The sequence below is a fragment of the Perognathus longimembris genome, chromosome 6 (genome assembly GCF_023159225.1).
Source record: "Perognathus longimembris pacificus isolate PPM17 chromosome 6, ASM2315922v1, whole genome shotgun sequence".
Taxonomy (NCBI): Eukaryota; Metazoa; Chordata; class Mammalia; order Rodentia; family Heteromyidae; genus Perognathus; species Perognathus longimembris.
This window is the reverse complement of record NC_063166.1, coordinates 1,925,755-1,940,916: the sequence shown is the minus strand read 5'-3', so window position 1 is coordinate 1,940,916 and position 15,162 is coordinate 1,925,755. Positions and strand designations below refer to the sequence as shown.

Genomic DNA, 15,162 nt, shown 5'->3' with positions numbered 1-15,162 from the left:
ATGCATGAAGCCTGGGTTCCATTCCTCAGCACCATATAAGCCGAAAAAGCTAGAAATAGCGCTGCAGCTCAGGTGATAGAGTGCTAGCCTTGAGCAAAAGAAGCCCAGGGCACAGTACCTAGGCCCCGAGTGCAAACCCCAGGACTGGCAAAAAAAAAAAAAAGGAAAGAGAAATCCTACTAGAAATCCGGGTATGGTCCACACAGAAGGCAAGCATTAAGCAGAGCTCCAACATGCAATCCTAGAGCACACTGCAGGCAAACTCCTTTAACTTGCATTTCCTGTCTCTCTTTCAAGGGAAGGACATTTCTTTTTTTCTTCTTTTCCTCTGTGTGTGTGGGGGGGTCCTGGGATTTAAATTCAGGGGCTGAGTATTATGCCGGAGCTTCTTTGCCTAAGGCTGGGACTCTATCACTTGAACCAGAGCTTTGCGTCCGGCTTTTTGCTGGTTAATTGGAGAGAAGAGTCTCACGGACTTCCTTGTTCCAACTGGTATTTGAACCCCGATCCTCAGACAGTAACTGCCCGAGTAGCTGGGACTTTAGGCATGAGCTGCTGTGCCCGGCAGGGAAGCCATTCTTGAGGCCTGGTGTAGGCCATGGGTGGATGGTTTCGTGGACGAACTTAAGGTTCCACATGCTGCAAAATGATCTTGACTTTCCAGGAAATACTCCATAGAGTTTTCTCCAATTTCACCTTAATGACATACCACATCCATATTCATAATTAACTTAAAAAACTCAATTTATCATCTTCCTTTTGAAATAAGTTTACATGAAAACAAAAGCAGTAGCAGAAACTAAAATGAGTCATGCTTTTGAGCTAATTTGTCTCTCTGCTTGTGTTGCAAAACATGACTTAGAACCTTATTTCATCATGATTAATTCCCTTCTGTAAAAACTGCAGAATGACTTTAGCATAATTAACAAATGAAAAATGAAAAATTTTAGGAGAATCCTCAACAGGTCCTTGATATCTCTATTCTTCTCACAAGTTTTGTCTAGAAGCTAATATTTATTGTAGGCACAGCTCTATTGAGCCATCTAATTACTCAAGGTGTTTCTAATTGTGCCTTCGAAAGCTCTTTACAAATGAGTAGTGTTTTATGTTACCAAAAGACAAGCTTCCACAACGAGTAAGAACTGAGCACAAATATGTGCTGAGATGCTAAACAAGCTGTGCCCTGGTATTTAAACACGTTGAAATGTCTGCTTCAGTGTTTTCTTGCCTCTCCTACCTTAATCGGCTCTCTGTTATCACGAGCTGCTAGGCAGGTGCATGATCGGATTCTTATTTAATAAGCGTGTTCTGGATACTGTGAATTGTGCTGGATAGACACCAGTCGTGCCCTCGCGAGCCCGCAGTCTGGTGGAGGGGTGGAGAGTGGCGTGTGGGCACGCGGCTTGGGCGGCAGCCATCGCCCAGGGTTGCTATGACAACGCCACAAGCCTGGCAGAGGACGTCCTTGAGTTCTAGGGATGATCCTGTGTATTAACAGAGACTTCCTTCCGCACTGGGTTCTGCCCGAGTCCATCTCGTTATTCTACCCGATTTCCTTCATGGTTCTGATATCCAGGGAGCTGGAGAGTCTGGCTCTTCTGCACGGGCGTTTCCCTCCGTTAGAGTCCTGGGCCTAGCGCTCTGTCGCCCCGGCCATCGGCTCTGTGCGTGAGGGAGAAGGAAGACAGCAAAAGGGAAAAAAGCTACCGGGGGTCGTCTTCCAAAAATTTCCGTTTCTCCATTGCCAAGTTCCACATTCACATATTCATGGAGACGTGTTTTTTTAAATATAGATAAGTGAAAAGAATGAAACAAAAAGACCTGCCAGCAGGGTGTCCACTCAGAGGACGCCATCCTCACTCTCTGTTGGTTTTGCCTTTGGTTTCTGGTAGAGTTTCCTCCCCTTGGGACTTTGCTCTTTGGTCGCGTTGCAGTCCGCGCCTTTCTTCCTGGTAGGGACAGCACCAGTGGCGCGAGCCGTTGGCGCTCTTGTTTTGTGTTTGCCTGTGGACATGGCTGTGGCTAAGATCGCGTGGTTCACCTTCACAAACCAACAGAAACGGCGGCGGTCCTGCCTGGCTGAGAACACCTCCGTGGGCCCGGAAGATCACGCGCGAGGCCCCCAGAGGCCCCGAGTCAGCCCCCCTTCTCCTGTGCATCACCCCATTTGGCTGTTTCTGAGCCGTGTTCTTCGTGAGAAATCAGTGTTCAAATTACTCAGCTGATCGGAAGATACTGCTGAAACCCAGTCGGCGTGCACTTGTACCGCGGAGGGCGTTCATCGTGACATTTGCACCCGTGCATGTGCTGCGAACAAATTCACCTCCCCGTCACCTCCCCCCTCCTTTTCAGACAGCGTTTGGCAGGTTTCATCATGCTGTGTGTGTGTGTGTGTGTGTGTAATATGAGCAGATAAGTAGATTGCCTATGCCCTGTACCTACCTATAAAATGTCCTGGGGCGTTCCCCTTAGTATCTTCTACCCCTTCCTGCATCTGGTCCCCTCCCAGGTAGCCACTCTTTGACCTTGATGACCTATTATCACTTTCTACAAGTTACGCTGAAGTTTCTATGTGAAAAGCAATTGATGATGCTTTGGTGGGGGAGGTCAGTTGTGGGGCCGGAACTCCGGCCCTGGCCGCTGTCTGAGCTCTTCAGCTCAAGGCTAGGGCTCCACCGCTTTGAGCCACAGCACCACTTCCAGTTTTCTGGTGGTTCACTGGAGATGAGCGTTTCACAGCCTTTCCTGCCTGGGCTGGCTTTGAACCGTGATCCTCAGATCTTAGCCTCCTGAGAAACCAGGATTACAGACGTGAGCCACCAGTGCCTCACAACTGATAGGACAGGATATTAAAGTCAGCGTCTCTCACTTACTCGGCTTCCTTGCTTAGCTGACACGCTAGGCCTTGAGCCATGGCTCGAGCCCTGCTTTTTGCTGATTAGAAATAGATTCTAACAGAGTTTTTTGCCTGAGCTAACCTTGAATTGCCATCCTCCAGATCCCAGCCTCCTGAGGTAACCAGGAACGTAGGTGTGAGTCACGTGCCTAAGCCAGCCGTGGAGTTTTAAGACAAGTCTGTGGTGTTTTTTTTTCCTGGAATGAGTCACATCTGGAAAGTGATCTTCTCAGCCTTTATATTATAGTGAGATTTTAATTTTTCTCTTCCCATTAATTCCACATTAAAAGAATATATACTTCCTAGGAGTATGTAATAGTTATTAATAAGATGACTCCTTGGTTTTATAAGTTTAATACCACACCTAATTAATTCTGTCCTCTAATAAAACTTTCCTAATATTCAGTGACTCTCTTGACACTGAAATATTGTCTGGAGCGAAGCACAGGTTCTATTTTATTGAAGTCTTTATTTACGAAAGTGATATTGCTTGTCATTCTCTGTTAAAATTTCTTTGTAGATGTTCATTTTGCAAGTGATTCTTGTAAACAGCTCTGATGATAATCAGGATCTCTAGACAGTGGCTACAGTGTGGGCTGGCCACTGCCCTCCCCTCCCCTCCCCCCTCCCCACCCCCCAGGACAGCACTGCCCTCTTCCCCCACCCCCCAGGACAACACTACCCTCCCCCCCACCCCCACCCTCCCAGGACAGCACCACCCTCCCCCCCACCCCCACCCCCCAGGACAGCACCGAGGACGCGTATTGTCTTCGGCCTTGTTCATAATATTTTCAATCTGTGCTCATGGTGTTTACATTTTTCCTATAATACATTTTTTTCCCCTGCAGGGCTTCTGGGATTGACTGTTTCATTAAACCCAAAGTATCTCATTTGTAACTCATTTCCCCCCCTTCACAGTGAATTTTGGATGAGGTTGCATGGTCGTACTTTGCTTTCATCATCCTTTTTCAATCTCTGATTTTTCAGTTCGTCCATGTAGTTCAGGGCTGAATGTTTTACAGTTGCAAAGTATTTGCACAGATAACCCTCCAAAATGAATACTAGAATCAAAGCACCTTATATGTTTAACATGCCAAAAAGACTTCACACATTTGACATGACATATTACGGGGATGTAAAAAAATAAATTTTAAAGGGCTAAGTAAAAAAAAAAAAAAAAAAAAAAAAAAAGCAAATGCCCAGAAAATTGGATTTAAAAAAATGAACGCTCAATAGCTACCACTTGAACAATGCAAATGGTAGGTGGGCTGCGTGTCTGTCCTGCTTTCTGGTCTCCTTGCTCATCAGATCCCCTAGAATCTCTTTCTCCCATCCAGTCTCTACCTCAACAATGACCCCTAGTCCTTACTCCTTGGGGGAGAATTTCCCCTATTGAGAACCACTGGCTGGGTGAGATGCGTTTGGGGACAAGGCGGCCACTTCTCCAGTGATGGACGGCTTTGTCCATGTTTCAGTGCATGTTCCTGGTGCTGGTCAAGACACTGGGCTACTTTTAACTAGGTGACGAAAGAAACCTTTTATTGCTCCCTACCACCAACACTGGCAGGTAGGGTTTGTCCTTTTCCTTTGGAGAGGAGTACAGTTGTGTGCAGGGCTGTCCTGGTATCTGGGGAGGAAGATGGCCTGCGTCATGTCACAGCACAGAGCCGGGTTCAGGGACAGCTCTAGCTGTCTGGGCTTCCTCGATACAGGACTCAACCCTAGGGCTCCCTGAGAGACAGGAAACACGCCCTGCTCTCATTTGTGAGTCCTTTGAGGCAGACCTCGGTGTGAGTTCCCGGCCCAGCCCATCTCCAGGAGGTGTGGGCAGGGGGTGCCGGCCTCCCACGTGCCCCCAGTGGTCATGGCAGGTGCTGGGTCCTTCCTGATTCCTGCATCTCAGCCCGCTCCATCCCCATGACTCGCCAGGGACAGAGGGCCGGGCCTTCTCTCCTACGTCACACTGGAATGTTCACAGCCTAGACTCTGGACAGGATGAGTTTAGTGGGGGCTGGAGATGGGGGCAGGGCCTTTTGAAAGGACCCTGCTTGGCTCAGATCATCAGTGCTGGTGGAGTCGTATTTCGCTTGAACCCCACCTGCATGGCTTCGGGGGCACTGAAGTCCCTCTTCTGACCTAATGTTAGCCCAGCTTCTCATGCAGTGCAGCCGTCAGTGAACGGTTGAACAAAACTTTCGTTGTGAGTGCAGTGAAGGCGAAGATGTGGGTTTAGAAGGGTGGGTTTTGATTCTTAAGCGAAATCTCTGAGCGACGTTTGGTGCCTTCAGTGTCTCGGGTGCCTGTCCTCTGTCCAGTCACCAAGCCTCAGATCCTTCTCTTGCCAACGTAGGTCCCTCCCCTCCTCCCCTCTTCTGTTTCAGCCCTGAAATACCCTTCCAGTCGTCTGACGGTTGGTCTTCACCACCAGCATTGTTGATCACAAATTCCTGTCCCTCAGGACTTGTTGCCATTTTGTCTGCTCAACTTTATCTCCTACCCCAAGTAGAGGAAACCTGTTTTCCAGCATACCAGCCTTGTGTGTCCCCCCCCACCCCCCTCCTTTCTGTTCTTCCTTTTTGCCTGGCAGGGAATGGCATCGTTTCTTCCTTTCTGGTGAGCAGCTGGCTCCCGGCACCCCCAATTCCTTTGAGGTGTCCACTTGCTTTTATCTGAAAAGCAGGGAATCTAGGCGCTCGTCGCTGAGTGAGTGCAGACACGCACTCATTCGGCCATTAACCGTGCGGGGCTCCGGTCCGGGGGGTCGCTGTGGGTGTGGCGTCCCCGTGGGGATGCCCAGCTCCACGGGCGGGTGAGTTCCCGCGAGCCGCGCGTTTGCATTGCCCCGGCGACGCTGCCGGGTCAGTGCGTGCGCCCGGTGGAGAGTTCTAGAACCAGCTGACCTGCCTGCCTTTGCGTCCGCAGGGCCCGGGCGCGCGCGGCGCGGCGCACGCAGCATGGAGGCCGCCTCGCTGCTGTCCTCGCTGAGCGACGAGGCCGGGCCCGCCGCCGGCCGCCTCGAGCCGCACTACCGGGAGAGCTACCGCGTGGCCGTGGACGCGCTCGTGGAGCGCGGCGCCGCCGCCTACCGGGACTGCCTGGCGCAGGAGCGCCTGCCCGACTTCCTGGCCGAGGAGGAGGTGGAGTACATCCTGCGCCACGTGCAGCGGCCGGCCGCGGGCCCCGACGGCGGCGGCCCCGACGGCCCCGACGGCGACGACGACGCCTCCTCCGGGACCTACTGGCCGCTGGAGTCCGACGTGGAGGCGCCCGACCTGGACCTGGGCTGGCCCTACGTGCTGCCCGGGCTCCTGGGGGGCACGCAGGTGGAGCTGCTGTTCCACCCGCCCCGGGCGCACCCGCTCACCGTCAAGGAAACCGTGCGCAAGATGATCAAGGACGCCAGGAAGGTAAGCCTGCGCCTGCGCGCCTGCGCGCCGGGGCCCCTGCCGCGCCTGCGCCTGCGCCGGGGCCCCTGCCGCGCCTGCCCCTGCGCCTGCGCCTGCGCCGGGGCCCCTGCCGCGCCTGCCCCTGCGCCTGCGCCGGGGCCCCTGCCGCGCCTGCCCCTGCGCCTGCGCCGGGGCCCCTGCCGCGCCTGCCCCTGCGCCTGCGCCTGCGCCGGGGCCCCTGCCGCGCCTGCCCCTGCGCCTGCGCCGGGGCCCCTGCCGCGCCTGCGCCTGCCCCTGCGCCTGCGCCAGGGCCCCTGCCGCGCCTGCGCCTGCGCCTGCGCCTGCGCCGGGGCCCCTGCCGCGCCTGCCCCTGCGCCTGCGCCGGGGCCCCTGCCGCGCCTGCGCCTGCGCCTGCGCTGGGGCCCCTGCCGCGCCTGCGCCTGCGCCGGGGACCCTGCCACGCCTGCGCCTGCGCCCGGGGCCTGTGCACCTGCTGCACCTGCGCCTGGGCCTGGGCTCTCGCCGCGCCTGCGCTTGCGCCTGGGACCCTGCCACACCTGCGCCTGCGCCTGCGCACCTGCTGCACCTGTGCCTGCGCCTGGGCCCGGGCTCTTGCCACGCCTGCACCTGGGACCCTGCCACACCTGCGCCTGCGCCTGGGTCTGTGCACCTGCTGCACCTGCGCCTGCGCAGGCTACCTCGGGGCTGGACTCCCCGGGGAGCACTGCCCTCTGCTAGACGGTGAACAGGAACCCCGACATCCTAGTGTGGGGCCCAGGCGCCCTGTCACGGGGCCCCGAGGTCGGAGGTCGGAGGTCGGAGGTCGGGACCCCCCGCCGGGCCTTGGCCTCCCCTGCGGCGCTGCGTCGAATGAGCGGGTGGAGAGCCGCACGGCCTCCCCTCCGGGAAGCCCTCCCTGCGTTCGCAGCCCCAGGACGGTGCGGGCCGCCCCGCGAGCCGGTCCCCTTCCTCCCGGCTTGATCTCATAGCCCGAGCCGCTGCGCTCGAGGACCCGTCACCGTCACCGCGGGGAGCCGCGCGGGTCCCCCGGCGCCACGAGGGCACCGCGGGCCAAGGCTGGGGTCCGGGGGGGTCGGGGTCCGCACCACACGCGCGCTTCGCAGCGCACTCCCCGGAAGAGTCGTGAAGGACCCGCCCCCCCCCCCCCCCCCCCCCGGGTGAACTTCGCTTTCCATTTTTAAATCCGGTTCGGAGGACCAGGTTAACCTCCCAGAGTCTTGGGAAAGAAGTGAAAAATGGCGTGATAGCTTGTTGGCTTTTGCTAGTAATATCATTAATGAATTAATTTGCCTTAGCGTTGCACCATTGTGTTCTTATTTCTATTTTAAATGCTACAGCCTTTTTCGGTCACTTTGCTTTCCAAGTAGAATATGATTTCGTATATTATTTTTTTGCAGTTGTCATTTGGAAATCATTTTGAGGCATTTTTGCAGTGTGTGTGGCTTCATTGTTTGAGAACTTACCACTGAGGAAATTCAGTTATAAATGTTATCTTACATGTGCCCTAAAGGGATATATTTTACTTTAGTGGCTATTTTTGTAACCCCTTTCTATTTTGCTTTGTGTGGCTGACATAATTGCAGTTGGCTCAGCTTTGTAAATTCTGATAATGTCTGGCGTAACTTTTCCCAGGTAATTATTTGTCTCTCAGGTTTTCCAAGATGATGTATGCATCTATTCTTAATTACTGTGCACTCCTCTTACGAGAACATTCCCCCCTAATTACCTTAAAAAGTCATCTGTCATTAAAGTTGGCTTCTTGGGGGGCTGAGGATGTAGTTTAGTGGCAGAACACTTGCCTAGCATACTAAGGCCATGAGGTTGATACCCAGAACTGGGAAAGAGACAGCTGGGGGAAGAGAGAGACTGAGAGACAGAGACAAAAATAGGAGGACCACAGTCTAGGTGACTGTCCAGGAAACAAGTGAGGCCCTATGTAGTAATAATGCTAATGCTAATAATGTGCAATGAAGGACTAGAGGTGCAGCTTAGCAGTAGAGCCCAGTATGGCCTCTCGGGGAAACGTTGCCTCTCAGCCAGTCCGTAGTCTGTATTCAGTTCTTCCTACAGATCATAGTGAGTATGCAAATCGTTAACCGGAATGCCATTTGCATCTCTCTTTCCTAACTCCAGCCTCACGGGTGAGATAAGGATCTTGTCTTGTGAAATGTGGAATCCAGAAGAGACCTGAGCAAAACCCCGGTGAGAATTAGGGCAGAGGGGCCGCTGAGGTGGCCCGGCCCGTCCTGCAGGAGTGGAGCTGGGCCTGCCTGAGTCACGGCTCTGGGCGGGTCCGCGCGGCCTAGGGAGTAGTCAGTGAATCAGCGCACACTGCCTCTCAGTCCCGCAGACATGGGGAAGAAGGTGATGGGGGGTGGGGGGGGGGCGTCCTGGGAGCCAGGGGATAATCCACACACAGCGCCAGGCTGGAGGCCCGCTTGCCCAGACTCCGCAGACTGTGCTCCTGACGTTGAGAAAATGCCCCCCCCTCACTTAGAAACGACTCAAAAGCCTCTTGGCATTTTGCTTTCAAGCACCTTTATCTTGGCCTCCAATGGTATGTGCTAGCCTGCTTTGCCAAAGTTCACAGTATGAATGGTTTCACCGCATGGTGGCGTTTCTCTCTCGGTTGTGTCCTCTGGCACGTGGACGTCCGTTTGCTGACCATCCTTTGTTAGACTGAGGTCATCTCCCCCAATCGTCTCAGTGTTTCATTGAGGATTTCCCCTTGCATCTTCATTCCAACTTCCCCTACGGATCCTTTCCATTCTTTAAACCTGACTCCAAATTAGTTCCTTCCAGGAAATACACGTCGCTTAGTTCCGATGTAATGACATTGCTGCCCTGTGGTGTTAAAGGGAACATATTTCCTTCATGATAAAATGCATTGTGTGTTAACACATGTTCTGCTCGAGTGTGGTTGCGAGAGGACAGCAAAAGAGGGAGGAAGGAAAAAGGAAGAGAGAGGGAAGGCAGGAGGGAGGAAGGGATGAGGGAGAGAAGGAGGATGAGAGGGAAAGGGAGAGAGAGAGGAGGGAGGCAACACTGACTAGAAGGGGATGTAGCTCAGCAGGAAAAAGTTTGCCTAACATGCACAAAACCTTGGGTTCAATCCCAGATAACACACACACACGCACACACACGCACACACGCATGCACACGCACACACACGCACACACAGAGTTCCCCACGGGCCCCTTCTTCATTGGTTACCTGCTTGCTGCTTCTGCTACCGCTCACTGTGAAGAGAGTAAGGCTGTTGTTTTGGATAGTGACTCAAGAGGAAGCGGAAAGGCAGCACAGTTTAGAGAGACCTTTGACCCCACTGAGAGACTGGTTCACTTCCTTGGTCGCTTGGTAATGTGTGCGGGCAGGAAGGTGTCCGCTTGTTCGTCACTTTCCACCTCCAGGTCAGGCCCCCTGGGATGGTGGGCTGACCCCCAGCGCAGGCCCCTCCCCAGCCCCAGATGCTGCCATGACACACCGCACAAGGTGTCCCTGCTACGTGGGACCCAGAGGAATTACCTGAGGTCTAGTCTTGTATGGTACTCAAGCCCGCCCCTCCTCCTCCTCCTCCTCTTCTTCCTCCTCCTCCTCCTCCTCCTCCTGCTCCTCCTCCTCCTCCCCCCTCCCCCTCCCCTCCCCCTCCTCCTCCCCTTCCCCCTCCCTCCCAAACCTGTGTTCTGAGGAATCCACCAGCTTATACTCTTGCATCTCTAGTTTGGCGTGTGTGTGTGTGTGTGTGTGTGCGCGCACACGCGTGTGCCAGTCCTGGGGCTTGAAGTCGGGACCTGGGTGCTGTTCTTGAACTTCTTTTGCTCCAGGCAAATGTTCTATCACGTGAGTCACAGTGCCACTTAAAGCTTTTCCTGAGTAGTTTATTAGAGATAAGACTCACCGTTTTTCTTCCCAGGCTGGCTTTGAACTAGGATCCTCAGATCTCAGCCTCCTGAGTAGCTAGGATTACAGGTGTGAGCCACCAGAGCCTGGTTCGGCATTTGTTCTTTTATGGGGAGGAGAGCCTCTGGCTAAGCTTGGTAGTGAATGAGACAGTGTCTTGCTAGGAATATCAGCTGTCGTAGGTGGTTTGTGGCAGAACCATTCATGCTTTTCTGAAGTATGGCCTTGCTTCAGTGTGCCTCATTTGTAGTAGAGAAACACATAATTTACAAAATAAATTTATTGTGTAGAAGGTCCAAACTAGGAAGAAATGATCCAACATAGATATAGATTTTGAAAGCAAATCCTATTATCCTCATAATAGGATTTATATTCTGGATGTGCAAAGAAGATATCTTGGTTTATGGAAAACAGGTGTTGAAGAAGAAAATTGCTAGATACTAATTTGTCCTGTAAACACCTGAATATTTAAGAAGACAGAGGACCTTGATAGAAAGCTTAAATGAAAGGGACGTGTTCTACTGAGCAGGAGAAAAAATACTTTTATGTACAAATTTTAAAATGTTAAAAAATATACTACATAAATACGCAAGGTATATATATATATATACATACACACATATATGTATGCATATATATATATATATATATACACACACAGGGTTTACAAATCTCTGACGTTTGTATTCACTACAGACCCGTCATCTTGGTGTCAGAGCTTCAGTCAACTCCACTTGTGTAGCTCTACCACAAAGCTGCCTTCCCTGCCCCAGTGGGCATTTGGGAAGGCGGTAACTAGGCTACGTGATGCTCAGCCTAATCCACCCCTCTAGTTTAAGGAGCTTCCGCTTTCCTGGGGCACCGCGGTAGGACTGGCCAGTACTGTGCTGCGTGTGGCCCTGTCCCCGCCCCCTTCCGCTTCCTCAACATACCCAATGTGCCTCTCAGCCTCCCCCCCTCCCGCCCTCGATGTGTGAGAGGAGATGTGGGAACTTCACATAATGGTCTCCTGTTCTCTCCAGTTCCTGCAAACCGCATACCGCTTCCCTCCTCCTCCACAGCCACCTAACAACCCGTTGCACGCTTGTACTACATTTGCGATATTCGTCCTTCACTGGTGGGTCCCTTGGCTGACTTCATAACCGGACTGTGGTGAACAGTTCCACCACCGTCATGGTATTCAGGCCATTCTTTGGTATGTTGAATGACTCATTGGGGTATATACCCAGAAATGATTAAGTTGGGCCATATGGAGGTTTTGTCCTTTTTTAATTTTCAGATCATCCACACCCCTTTCTGTGGCGACTGGATTCATTTCCATTCCCACCACAAGAACGTGAGGCTCTTCTGGTGATCATGTTCTCTAATCTGTGGGCGCTCTTCACCGGTGGTGGTTTGTTGTGCTGTGCCAACGCTTTTCAATTTAACGCAATGCCATTCGTCAGTTCTTGTTCATATTTCTCCAGCTATTGGAGTTCGGGATGACTGTCTTGATGATTATTTATATTGGCTCATTTTCTTTCCCATCACAGGCATAACACCAAAACAAACCCCCAGTCCCTTATTGAAATGTTTAATGCTTTGCTGGTAACACACCTACGGTAGTTTGTTGGAATGGCAGATGAATTTGTCTTTATAAAACTCCACCTGAAATCGAGAGTTTTCCTACAGACAGGTCTGTCCTTTATAAAGGAGCAGAACTCGGTTGTGCAACCGACCCGGGTGCTTTCCAGGCAAAGCCAGGAGGCTGAGGCGGCTGAGGGGTGGAGGGCGTGGTGTTCAGAGGGAGTGGAGGAGCAGGCCGGGCTGGGGGTGGGCGGCCCCTGCCTTCCCTCGCCCGTGGGCACCCTGAGCGGCGGGGCCTCTGCCCCGTGACTGCCGGTCCACGCGGAGTGACGTGCGCCCCATTTGGAAAGGACGCCTCTTGCTGCCGTACTGAAAACTGGGCCGTACACGTGTAAGGCTGATAATACATTTCAGATACGGAGCGGCGGTGTCCCCGGCGGCGGAGCGATGGCTAGCTGGTGGGTACGCGCGGCTGGTGGTTAGGTGTGGAGCGTGAAATGCGTTGATTAAAAGCCAGGGACGTCCGCCCTTGGCAGGCTGAGCCGTTAGCATGGTGGCTTTGCCACCGGAAGCAGGAAGCCGGCGGGGCAGACGGGACGGGTCAGCGCAGCCTCTGGGGTGTGGCTGACCCACGGCCCGGCCCCCCTCTCCTGACATGTCTGGGTGGAGAGGTTGGAGTTCACCCCAGGACGCACAGAGTGGTCCCCCGGCCCGGCGTTAGGGCCTCTGTCAGAAGTAACTGGAGTTATTCCTGCAAAGGAATGGGTAAAGGTGGAGCACAAACCGGGCCTGATACTCACCTGGCAAAGCAGATCAATTCCCCAGCTGTGGTTGCTCTCATGCGCAGCAAGGAGCAGGACACAGTGGAGAGGCTGAGGTGGCTGAGGCTCGGCCCCGGTGGCCATTTGGGGTGAAATCCCTGCTTTTAAATTTTTTCCCCCATACTGTGAGACTAATCTGGAGCCTAAAGCTATTCTAAAGACACTACCATCTGAATTTCAAATAAAACATGTTTCTGCACAAAAAGGTCCAGTCGTATACACGACAGGCTTGGAGGCCCGGCCCAGGGCAAGGCACGCAGGGAAGTCGATGAAAAGTGGGAAAACGGCTTAGGGGAGCGCATCGGGGCGTGGGGTGGGGTTCGTGGCAGGTGTGCGGACGGATGAACCGCTGGGGTGCGAGCCTCGTTCACCGTGCCCGGTGCCGCCACGCTTCAGGTGGCTTCTCCCCGTCTTTTAACTCATCCGGTGGGTTCAGAGATCCTTCTTGAAAACACCAAGCAGAAAAATGACGACCAAAATAATCACGGGCCAACTGTGAGTTCAAGCAGCGGGTTGATATTGAAGACTTGTTTTTTTTCTTATCACTACTTCCATTCTTTGTGGAAAGCATGGGGAAATACCGAGTTAAAAAGAGTTGAGCAGGTAACATCTAATCACAGTACACACTGCAGATAATGAACTCTGCGAGTGGTAGAAGTTTCCTGCCTTCCCAGATAAACAGATAGAGATGTGTGTGCATAAACGCAATTCTATGTGCGTATGTGTACGTATGTATGTGTGTGTGCATGTTAATGTCTTGTGTGGAACTTTGCAAAGAATGTTACGTTGCAATATGTCTGACACAATATAGGTGTATATATATATATATATATATACATATAAACATGTTAGATAACATTTAAAATTATCGCCCCTTTTCAGGTGTGATTTTTTTTTCTGAAATGAAACAATGTCTCTCTTGCACGGGGTGGGGGGGGGTTGCTGTCACGTGACCGGGTGGGTGGGGAGGGAGGCCTGCTCAGGCCTGGTTCCCAGCAGGCCCTGCTCCCAGGGACGTTAGCCACAGTGTTCAGTAGACACAGCTGCTGCCCTTTATGACAGCATACACTGTCTGTGGTAGACGGTGATAACACAGTTTACCATTCTGCCCCCACCCAGCTCTTAATCATCGCTCTGCCCGCCGCAGGACAGCGCTTATGTAACAAGACTCTTGTCATGTTCTGTAGGAGCGAAATCAACTTCATACTTGTTTGCCTGGCTGGGACATAATCGCTTCTATCTTGTAGGCTCTAAAAGCACCACGGTCCAGGAAGTCTACTTTTACTTTCACAAGTGAATATTTCCCTTTAGGTTATATGAATTTCTCATTAATAACCATATTTCTATTTCGCCCCCCCCCTTGTGAATTCAGGCACAGGAAATATTTCAAACAAGTAGATAAATGCACAAGAAGAAACTTTGCCATTTGGGTAAATATCAATCCAATAAGTGCCACTGAAAAAAATCCATAATTGTGAAAAAGAATTAGTGTCTGAGTCAGAGTAGCCATAGTTAAGCTAGCTGAAATTCTTACAGATATATCTGGCGTGCGTATTTTTGCAAGTAGGCAGAGAGAAACGAGGGGTCCAGAATTCCACGGTCTCTCCCCTGCTTAGTGACCACTACCTCAAGAATACTCATCCATCTCCAGGTCTACTCCGGGATCCTGTCGCGTCATCTTCCTTCTCCTGTCGGGGGGGGGGGGGGGGGGGGGGGATCACTGATCCTGTGCTGTAGAAGCCGGGAGTGGCGGGCTGGGCGTTTGAGCCTGGGGGCAGAGCCGGGCCCGGCCCTTGACCTCGCACCTGGCGCCGAGCTGGCCTCCCGGTCGCAGCGGAGCCTCTGGGAGAGCCGGTCTTGACTGCAGAGACGACGCTCCACGCTCCTTACCCCTTCGGAGACCTCACGTGTGCCACCGGTGCGCCACTCATATTGTGGTCATTTGTGGACACATTTTGTAGTTTGCCTTATTATCCAGACTTTTGCAAGTCTAAATTATTGAACACAGCATGTACGTCTGTAAACTTTTTATAGCGTAAGCCCTGATTCCGCCATTGGTTAAGTATCTTGACCCTCCTTTGGGGTAGTTTTTAGTGTGTTTAGCGTCCTCTAGTTGTTCTTAAAAGCTATTGTCAAAAATCTCAATGAATGCATACATGTATGTATGTGTAAACGTGTGGATATATGTCCACACTGGAGGTGCTTCCACAACCACACTCATTACAGGTGTTTTTTTCTCTTTTTTTTTTTTTTTGCCAGTCCTGGGCCTTGGACTCAGGGCCTGAGCACTGTCCCTGGCTTCTTTTTGCTCAAGGCTAGCACTCTGCCACTTGAGCCACAGCGCCACTTCTGGCCATTTTCTGTATATGTGGTGCTGGGGAATCGAACCCAGGGCCTCATGTATACAAGGCAAGCGCTCTTGCCACTAGGCCATATTCCCAGCCACAACCACACTCGTATGAAGCAGCTCTAGTCACAAGGACAAAGCTACAGACCGAGCCTCTTAAATTTCACATTCCTGAGTTTGATACACAAAGCTACGAAAGCATTATGCAAAGCTGGTTTCTCAGTG

At 52.4% G+C, this 15,162-nt stretch overlaps 1 protein-coding gene across 1 annotated transcript in view; it reads left to right on the top strand.

Moving 5' to 3' along the window:
• Positions 1–5,850: 5,850 nt before the first annotated feature.
• Fam83b (family with sequence similarity 83 member B) overlaps positions 5,851–15,162 on the top strand; it is a 29,266-nt gene continuing 19,954 nt past the window's right edge. The window contains exon 1 of the mRNA XM_048347531.1: positions 5,851–6,303. Within this exon, the coding sequence (XP_048203488.1) occupies positions 5,851–6,303 (453 nt within the window). The remainder of the gene's footprint in view (positions 6,304–15,162) is intronic.